The 10,184-nt window shown below is 41.1% G+C and overlaps 1 protein-coding gene across 11 annotated transcripts in view; it reads right to left on the reverse strand.

Annotated features, from left to right (window-relative positions):
- LOC128696855 (polyhomeotic-like protein 2) overlaps positions 1-10,184 on the reverse strand; it is a 227,155-nt gene that overhangs the window by 100,127 nt on the left and 116,844 nt on the right. For 10 of the 11 annotated variants that reach the window (XM_070096168.1, XM_070096164.1, XM_070096161.1 and 7 more), the window contains one exon: positions 7,073-7,189. The exons of the other annotated variant lie outside the window; for it this stretch is intronic. In XM_070096168.1, coding sequence (XP_069952269.1) covers positions 7,073-7,189 — 117 coding nt within the window. The remainder of the gene's footprint in view (positions 1-7,072; positions 7,190-10,184) is intronic. 11 annotated transcript variants of the gene reach the window in all.

A 10,184-nucleotide genomic window follows, 5' to 3' on the forward strand; every position in this document is an offset into this window, starting at 1 on the left:
GAACCACCATAGAAAAAACAACAGGAGCACCATGGAAAAAGCAACAGGAGCACCATGGAAAAAGCAACAGGAGCACCACTGAAAAAACAACAGGAGCACCATGGAAGAGCAAAAGGAGCACCATGGAAAAAGCAACAGGGGCACCATGGAAAAACAACAGGAGCACCATGGAAAAAGCAACAGGAGCTCCATGGAAAAAACAACAGGAGCACCATGGGTTAAGCAAAAGGAGCACCATGGAAGAGCAACTGGAGTACCACAGAGGGACAACAGAAGCACCATGAAAGGAGCAAAAGGAGCACCAAGAGGGACAACAGAAGCACCATGGAAAAAGCAACAGGGGCACCATGGAAGAGCAACTGGAGCACCACAGAGGGACAACAGAAGCACCATGGAAAGAGCAAGAGGAGCACCATGAAAGACCAAGAGGAGCACCATGGAAGAGCAAGAGGAGCACCATGGAAGAGCAAAAGGAGCACCATGGATGGACAACAGAAGCACCATGGAAAGAGCAACAGGAGCACCATGGAAGAGCAACTGGAGCACCACAGAGAGACAACAGAAGCACCATGGAAAGAGCAACAGGAGCACCATGGAAGAGCAAGAGGAGCACCATGGAAGAGCAAGAGGAGCACCATGGAAGAGCAAAAGGAGCACCATGGAAGGGCAACTAGAGCACCATGGAGGGACAACAGAAGCACCATGGAAAGAGCAAGAGGAGCACCATGGAGGGACAACAGAAGCACCATGGAAGAGCAAGAGGAGCACCATGGAAGAGCAAGAGGAGTACCATGGAAGAGCAACAGAAGCACCATGGAAGGGCAACTGGAGCACCATGGAGGGACAACAGAAGCACCATGGAAAGAGCAACAGAAGCACCATGGAAGAGCAACTGGAGCACCACAGAGGGACAACAGAAGCACCATGGAAAGAGCAACAGGAGCACCATGGAAGAGCAAGAGGAGCACCATGGAAGAGCAAGAGGAGCACCATGGAAGAGCAAAAGGAGCACCATGGAAGGGCAACTAGAGCACCATGGAGGGACAACAGAAGCACCATGGAAAGAGCAAGAGGAGCACCATGGAAGAGCAAGAGGAGCACCATGGAGGGACAACAGAAGCACCATGGAAGAGCAAGAGGAGCACCATGGAAGAGCAAGAGGAGCACCATGGAGGGACAACAGAAGCACCATGGAAGAGCAACAGGAGCACCATGGAAGAGCAAGAGGAGCACCATGGACGAGCAAGAGGAGCACCATGGAAGAGCAAGAGGAGCACCATGGAAGAGCAAAAGGAGCACCATGGAAGGGCAACTGGAGCACCATGGAGGGACAACAGAAGCACCATGGAAGAGCAAGAGGAGCACCATGGAAGAGCAAGAGGAGCACCATGGAAGAGCAAGAGGAGCACCATGGAGGGACAACAGGAGAACTAGGAGCTTCAACTTATTAGTAAAATAAGGCAAATTAGCTAAAACTACAATACCAGGTGCTGTATGACCCCTTTGGGTTTAGCATTTCCTCAAAAATATAATAATTAAAATATATACTTGAATTATCAACTGGCAAAAGCAATATATGGACTACATAGGCACATGTACAACTAATAAGCCACTAGAAAGAACAAAAAGGCACAATACTGCGACTGGAACAAAACACAAGTAACCACCACTCAGGAGAGAGGAGCTTATGACTACGTTTTGGTCAGACTTTTCCCTCAGTAGGAGTTCTGAAGTTGACTCTCTTACAAAGCTCCATTATACAGTGCAATTTTTCGTAAATGCGACAAAACTAGCATGCCAGGAATTGTTATTGTTGACTGTCACCCAAAGGCCAACAGAGTCATTGTAGCTTAGCTAATCAAGGACTAATTCCACAAGCACACACTGAAATTACAGTAGTTCCAAGGAGAGTGATGTACAGTAAACTTTAGAAGAAAAAATAAGAACAGCAGGAGTTTAATTGTTCAAGAAGACCCTAAAGACTCCATGGTTCTTCTGAGTCTTATCACTGGAGCCCAACCCTCTTCAAATATAGTACATGTATTTGTGAAAATTCTTGCTTCATGGAGGTAATTTCATAGGTTGTTGTTCAAGTTTAGTAAATAATTTTTCTTATTCTAATGAATAAATTATATTGAAATAAAATGTACAGTGGTCCCTCATTGTTCATAATTAATCCGTTCCTGGAGCCGTTACTATAAACGAAATTTACGATTTACGAATCAATTTTCCCCATAAGAAATAATGTAAATACAATTAATCCATTCCTGACACCCAGAAGTATTAAAACAAAAAATTTTTTAACATGAAATATGCATGTAGTACATAAACAATACAATGGGAAATGATGAATGAAACATTAACAGCATAACACTTACCTATATTGGAGATTCTTCTAAGTGTATGGGAGACTGGAGGAGGAGAGAGAGTGGATTGTTTTTAGTTTGGAAGGGGAATCCCCTTCCATCAACACCTCAGGTACCATTTGCTTTTCTGGGGTTGCTTCTCTTCTCTGTTTCTTAATGCCACTAGGACCACCTTGAGAGTCACTGGAGTCCTGTCTCACAAAATAACTGTGGAGAGAGCTCTGTTCCTGGCATCTCTTTAACACTTCCCTAAAATGGCCCAAGACTTTGTCACTGTACATGTTGCCAACCTGGCTTGCAACAACCTTGTTAGGGTGATGTTTCTCCATAAAGCTTTCCATCTTACCCCACATAGTAAAAATCTCTTTAATTTCTGAAGAAGGCACCTTCTTCCATCTCTCTTCCTCCTCCTCTGCAGCAAGATTCTGAGCTGCGATGTGTTGCTCTTCCTGCTGAAGCTCTTGCAGCTCCTCAGTGGTGAGCTCTTCATTGTGGTCTTCCACCAATTCTTCCACATCCTCCAAACTCACATCCAACCCCATGGAACTCCCCAGTGCCACAATTGATTTTACAACAGACATAGGCTCATTAGGGTCAGTCCCAAATTCTTCAAAATCCCTCTTGTCAACACAATCTGGCCACAATTTTCTCCAGGCAGAGTTCAAAGTCCTGGTAGTCACTCCCTCCCAAGCCATACCTATAAGGGTTATGCAGTGGAGGATGCTGAAGTGTTCTCTCCAAAATTCCCTTAGGGTCAAGTGAGTGTCTGTGGTCACAGTCAAGCACCTGTGAAACATTGCTTTTGTGTAGAGTTTTTTAAAGTTTGCAATAACCTGCTGGTCCATGGGTTGGAGGAGAGGAGTGGTATTCGGGGGCAAGAACTTTACTGTGATGAACCCAAACTCCTCGAAAATTAGTTCATCCAAGTTTGGAGGATGAGCAGGTGCATTGTCCATTACTAGCAGGCACTTGAGATCCAATTTCTTTTCCAGGAGATACTCCTTCACACTAGGGCCAAACACTTCATTGAACCACTCGACGAAAATTTCCCTCGTGACCCATGCCTTACTATTAGATTTCCAAAACACACACAATTTACTCTTCATAACATTGTTTTTCCTGAACACTCTGGGATTTTCAGAATGGTACACTAGTAATGGCTTCACTTTGAAATCCCCACTAGCATTAGCACAGAACATTTGCATCAGCCTGTCTTTCATAGGCTTGTGTCCTGGCATTGCCTTTTCCTCTTGTGTAATGAAGGTCCTCTTGGGCATTTTCTTCCAAAAGAGGCCTGTTTTGTCACAATTGAACACTTGTTCAAGTTTCAGTCCTTCAGCCTCTATGTACTCCTGGAATTCATGCACGTATTTTTCAGCCGCCTTGTGGTCCGAACTGGCAACCTCACCATGCCTTACCACACTGTGAATGCCAGTACGGTTCTTAAATCTCTCAAACCAGCCTTTGCTGGCCTTAAATTCACTCACTTCACCACTATTTGCAGGCAATTTCTTTACCAAATCTTCATGCAACTGCCTAGCCTTTTCACAAATAAACGAAGTCATAAGAGTATCTCCTGCTAATTGTTTCTCATTTATCCACACCAATAATAACTTCTCAACCTCTTCCAGTACTGGTGATCTCATTTTTGTCAGCATAGTTACTCCCTTTGCAACAACAGCATCCTTTATTTCATTTTTCTTGGCCACTATGGAAAATAAGGTTGTGTAGGGTTTCTTATGCATCCTGGACAGTTCGGCCACACTTGTACCACTTTCATATTGTTCAATGATGGTTTTCTTAAATTCAATCGTATTTCTCACCTTCTTTACCACAGGCTTGGCACTAGGAGCTTTCTTTGGAGCCATGGTAGCTTATTTAGTACTTGCAAGCACTAAAATAAATGGAATATTATGAAATATTTCGCTGGAGCACGTGAGGGGACCTTCGCTCACTGGTAAACAATGCCAGACTGGCTGCCGCCCTGGCTCACGCCGTGGGTACGCGTCCCGGACGAACTACGACTCGCGAGTCAACCTATGAAAAGCGAGTCCATGTTTATACAAAAATACCTCTATGATTGGCGAATTTTACGATTGCCGGGAACTACGAAAAGCGGGGGACCACTGTATTTGACAAAATGTAAATAGTCTCATAAACAGCCAATCTACAGTTATGGACAATGTCTGAAGGGAATGCCAAATACTGTATTTCATTTAATCCAATACTGATACTTCAGGCAAAATTTGAAAGAAATGCCAGCAATACTTAATGTTACCATGGTAGGTGCTGGCTCACTCACTAGTATACATGTATTAGATTATAAAGTATTATATGCAGTTATAGTACAGTAAATGATCGATTATGCAGAGATCAGTTATTTGGCTTCCAACATAATTCGATGGTCTTATTTTGCTCTGACAAAAAAATGTACAAAATAAAGGAAAAATAAAAATGTGATCATCTGTTGTTAAAAATGTGGTGCACCCGTCTCTCTCAAAGAGGCTGAATTATCAATGACGTACAGTACTCTACGTAGGAATGGGTAAAATGAGGGTGTTTGGTCATCTCTCACATAAGTGAGGTATTACTTCCCAAAGAGTTAAAGGAGAAGTCACAAATCATTCTGCTGAAATTTTCCTGTATTAGAGACTTACAATATAACCAGAAATACTACAAAATTATACTGTACATTACACTGCTATGAGCCCTAGAGTTGGAGCTTTTTCTTTTCAAGATCGTTATACTGTACCTTAATAACCCTGGCACAAAATAAAATACAAAACTTTTTCAGTAGCCACAATGACCATTTCCAACAAAGATAGGGTCCCCCCCCCCCCCTAAAAAAAAAATCACCATCAATCATTTAATAGCTGTCTTGCCAGAAGTGTGCAGACATCACAATTGAAAAGATCTTCTAAACTGCAACATCCTCACCCCTTCCTGCAGAGAGCTAGCACTGAACATTCCATCACCAGTGCTCAGGTCTGGCAAACCAGTTTCCATGAATCCCTTCATAGAGTAACTTGAGCATACTTTATACTGCTAAAAAATACAAGCTACAAAATTTATAAACCCAAAATATATAAATAATGTACTGTACTGGAATAAAAATTAGTAAGAAATACACAGAAAAGTATGGATAAATATACATGTATATTAAATGTAAGTAGGTTCTAGAAGTGACCTGCCATCTTACAGCTTCATAAGACAATGGAAAAAAAAAATCCTGCCAGAGTGCAAAATGTTAAACAGGCTTCCATTTCACTCTCACAAGGCAAATAGTTGCTGTCTACCCATTTAGGAGGAAAGGTGACCCAGGAAAGAAAACCTACATTCAATATTGCTCATTTTCCAGTTGCCTTTCTGAAGTGTATCCAAGTCAAATATGAAACAGGATTAGCAAGTATGTATAACAATTATGGCAGAGTTTGTACTATTCATCACAGTAGTACTTGCCATGAATGGCAGAAATTATTTAAACTACTGTATTCTACAACACATTTCGGTAGCTAGTTTCAAAAATCATCAGAATTTGGCACAGTAACCCAAAAATTCTTTACTTTTCTGTTGCCCCTGCAGTTGGCTTTCCCAGCTGGACATGGCTTGTGTTACCTTTATGACGTGTTTCAGCGATTTATCAAAGCTTCATAAGGATAAAGATCCTTATTTTTGCAATTCTTTTAAACTGGAAAAATTACAAGCCCACAATGCTTCATTTTTTTTTCACTTTTGTGCTATTGTCTACTTTTAGTTGTGTGTTTATAAAAATGTCAAGAAGTCAGTAGATGGATACCAAAACTATTTTACAGACAAGCTTTTCTTTCCTTGAAAACTCATTACATTTTAAACTAGGATTTTTAAATTGGACATTTTATAACTAAGGGTAACTAACTTGTTTTAGTTCAAACATGAGTTACAATCATTGTTATGCATGTTAAACCTGACTGTTAAAACCCAATGTACTTCATTATTATGCAAAATATACAGCCACTAAAAATATACAATTTATTTCATTTTAAAGTGAAACATTTTTGTATTAAAATGAGTAACCTCATGACACTGTTAGAGTATTCACAAATAACCCGCACATAAAAGAGGCGCTTACAAAAATGTTTCGGTCCAACTTGGACCATTTACAGAGTGACTTGGTAAATGGTCCAAGTCGGCCGGGAACGCCGTCATGAGCTCCTCTCTGCTATGTGCGGGTTATTTGTGTATCGTTCCAGTCATGGTATTGTCCTATCTTGTTATTTAGAGTATTACTGATGCCCAAGACAAAACTTAGTTTATTTTTTTAGTTATCTTGATGTAACTTGCATCAACAGGGCTATCACTAATCAATAATTAATCTAGTATTTGTTGATGGTTAAATTTGCATTGGGCATCCTCTGAAAAGTGAGACACAGATCTCTCTACAGTGTGACACTTACTGGTTGGGTACCTCAAACTGGATAAAAAAACAATTACAAACTGACAATAATTAGAGCCTCAATTGTTGGGTCTTGGTCATAACAAAGAGGCAAGGGATTATAACTGCTATTAAAAATACATAATAGATCAAGCACAAAAAAATGGACACACTAGATGAGAGGACAGAGGGTTAATCCCTTGAGGAGGATCAAGCCTCTGCATATCACACACAAAAATTTCTAGATAACAGTGAAATTGTCCAATCTACATTTACAAAGGCAGTGACTGCTTACCTGTGGTGACTGTGGTGGCATGGTGGTGGTGACTCCATGTGGGGAGTGGGCTGCCTGGGGGGCCTGCTGCATCACCTGCTGCATCCCTGGCTGGGGCACACCCTGCTGCTGGCCAACCTACACACACATACCCACAACACTCATCAACATCAGTAATATTAAATATAAATCCGCATTATTTCTAGCTTATCTATCTTAATAGTATTGTCAAAAAAAGAATCTGAATGAAACATTATGATAGATGCCCAAAATATCAGCCAGTGGTCAATAAGACAATTTAAAGCCCCATGTGTATAAACGGCAGTACCCTGGTAGGGGACAAAACTCAAGCCTTAACGTAGCCATCAGAACACTGTTGATCAGATACTCGCAAAAACAGCTGTCTAATTTCCTCTTACAAATTTCTACCTTCAACTGCTAGCAACAGCTCATGACAGTGTGCTCTAATTGTACCTACATTTATACTTCACTTCCTCCCATATCTCTCACTCCAATAAGTTATTATGGCATTGTGCAGATTAGGAGCCAAAGACTCAAGTGTATTCCATGTATGGTATTGTATAGATTACCAGGTACAGCTCTCTTCTCCACTGTAAGGAAAACAATCCAAGTGCTTTGAGACATTCCCAGTAATTCAGGTGTTTTACTGACTTTATGCAGATAGTTTATGACCTTATAATTTTCACCTCTGTTATCTTTCATGCCTTGAAGACTAAATACAGTACCACTATCATAATTTCCATCTTGTTTGTTTCAGAAGTGTTAGTGCACAACAATAACCATTTCTAGGCTGACCAACTCAACCAGATTTTTCTTTCAGTCTCAGATTTTCTTTCTTTTTTGGGTCACCCTGCCTCGGTGGGAGACAGCCGACTTGTTAATAAAAAAAAAATATATATATATATATATATATATATATATATATATATATATATATATATATATATATATATAATATATATATATATATATAATATATATATATATATATTTTTTTTTTTTTTTATCACACTGGCCGATTCCCACCAAGGCAGGGTGGCCCGAAAAAGAAAAACTTTCACCATCATTCACTCCATCACTGTCTTGCCAGAAGGGTGCTTTACACTACAGTTTTTAAACTGCAACATTAACACCCCTCCTTCAGAGTGCAGGCACTGTACTTCCCATTTCCAGGACTCAAGTCCGGCCTGCCGGTTTCCCTGAATCCCTTCATAAATGTTACTTTGCTCACACTCCAACAGCACGTCAAGTATTAAAATCCATTTGTCTCCATTCACTCCTATCAAACACGCTCACGCATGCCTGCTGGAAGTCCAAGCCCCTCGCACACAAAACCTCCTTTACCCCCTCCCTCCAACCCTTCCTAGGCCGACCCCTACCCCGCCTTCCTTCCACTACAGACTGATACACTCTTGAAGTTATTCTGTTTCGCTCCATTCTCTCTACATGTCCGAACCACCTCAACAACCCTTCCTCAGCCCTCTGGACAACAGTTTTGGTAATCCCGCACCTCCTCCTAACTTCCAAACTACGAATTCTCTGCATTATATTCACACCACACATTGCCCTCAGACATGACATCTCCACTGCCTCCAGCCTTCTCCTCACTGCAACATTCATCACCCATGCTTCACACCCATATAAGAGCGTTGGTAAAACTATACTCTCATACATTCCCCTCTTTGCCTCCAAGGACAAAGTTCTCTGTCTCCACAGACTCCTAAGTGCACCACTCACTCTTTTTCCCTCATCAATTCTATGATTCACCTCATCTTTCATAGACCCATCCGCTGACACGTCCACTCCCAAATATCTGAATACGTTCACCTCCTCCATACTCTCTCCCTCCAATCTGATATTCAATCTTTCATCACCTAATCTTTTTGTTATCCTCATAACCTTACTCTTTCCTGTATTCACCTTTAATTTTCTTCTTTTGCACACCCTACCAAATTCATCCACCAATCTCTGCAGCTTCTCTTCAGAATCTCCCAAGAGCACAGTGTCATCAGCAAAGAGCAACTGTGACAACTCCCACCCTGTGTGTGATTCTTTATCTTTTAACTCCACGCCTCTTGCCAAGACCCTCGCATTTACTTCTCTTACAACCCCATCTATAAATATATTAAACAACCACGGTGACATCACACATCCTTGTCTAAGGCCTACTTTTACTGGGAAAAAATTTCCCTCTTTTCTACATACTCTAACTTGAGCCTCACTATCCTCGTAAAAACTCTTCACTGCTTTCAGTAACCTACCTCCTACACCATACACTTGCAACATCTGCCACATTGCCCCCCTATCCACCCTGTCATACGCCTTTTCCAAATCCATAAATGCCACAAAGACCTCTTTAGCCTTATCTAAATACTGTTCACTTATATGTTTCACTGTAAACACCTGGTCCACACACCCCCTACCTTTCCTAAAGCCTCCTTGTTCATCTGCTATCCTATTCTCCGTCTTACTCTTAATTCTTTCAATTATAACTCTACCATACACTTTACCAGGTACACTCAACAGACTTATCCCCCTATAATTTTTGCACTCTCTTTTATCCCCTTTGCCTTTATACAAAGGAACTATGCATGCTCTCTGCCAATCCCTAGGTACCTTACCCTCTTCCATACATTTATTAAATAATTGCACCAACCACTCCAAAACTATATCCCCACCTGCTTTTAACATTTCTATCTTTATCCCATCAATCCCGGCTGCCTTACCCCCTTTCATTTTACCTACTGCCTCACGAACTTCCCCCACACTCACAACTGGCTCTTCCTCACTCCTACAAGATGTTATTCCTCCTTGCCCTATACACGAAATCACAGCTTCCCTATCTTCATCAACATTTAACAATTCCTCAAAATATTCCCTCCATCTTCCCAATACCTCTAACTCTCCATTTAATAACTCTCCTCTCCTATTTTTAACTGACAAATCCATTTGTTCTCTAGGCTTCCTTAACTTGTTAATCTCACTCCAAAACTTTTTCTTATTTTCAACAAAATTTGTTGATAACAGCTCACCCACTCTCTCATTTGCTCTCTTTTTACATTGCTTCACCACTCTCTTAACCTCTCTCTTTTTCTCCATATACTCTTCCCTC

Source organism: Cherax quadricarinatus, chromosome 52 (genome assembly GCF_038502225.1).
Source record: "Cherax quadricarinatus isolate ZL_2023a chromosome 52, ASM3850222v1, whole genome shotgun sequence".
NCBI lineage: Eukaryota > Metazoa > Arthropoda > Malacostraca > Decapoda > Parastacidae > Cherax > Cherax quadricarinatus.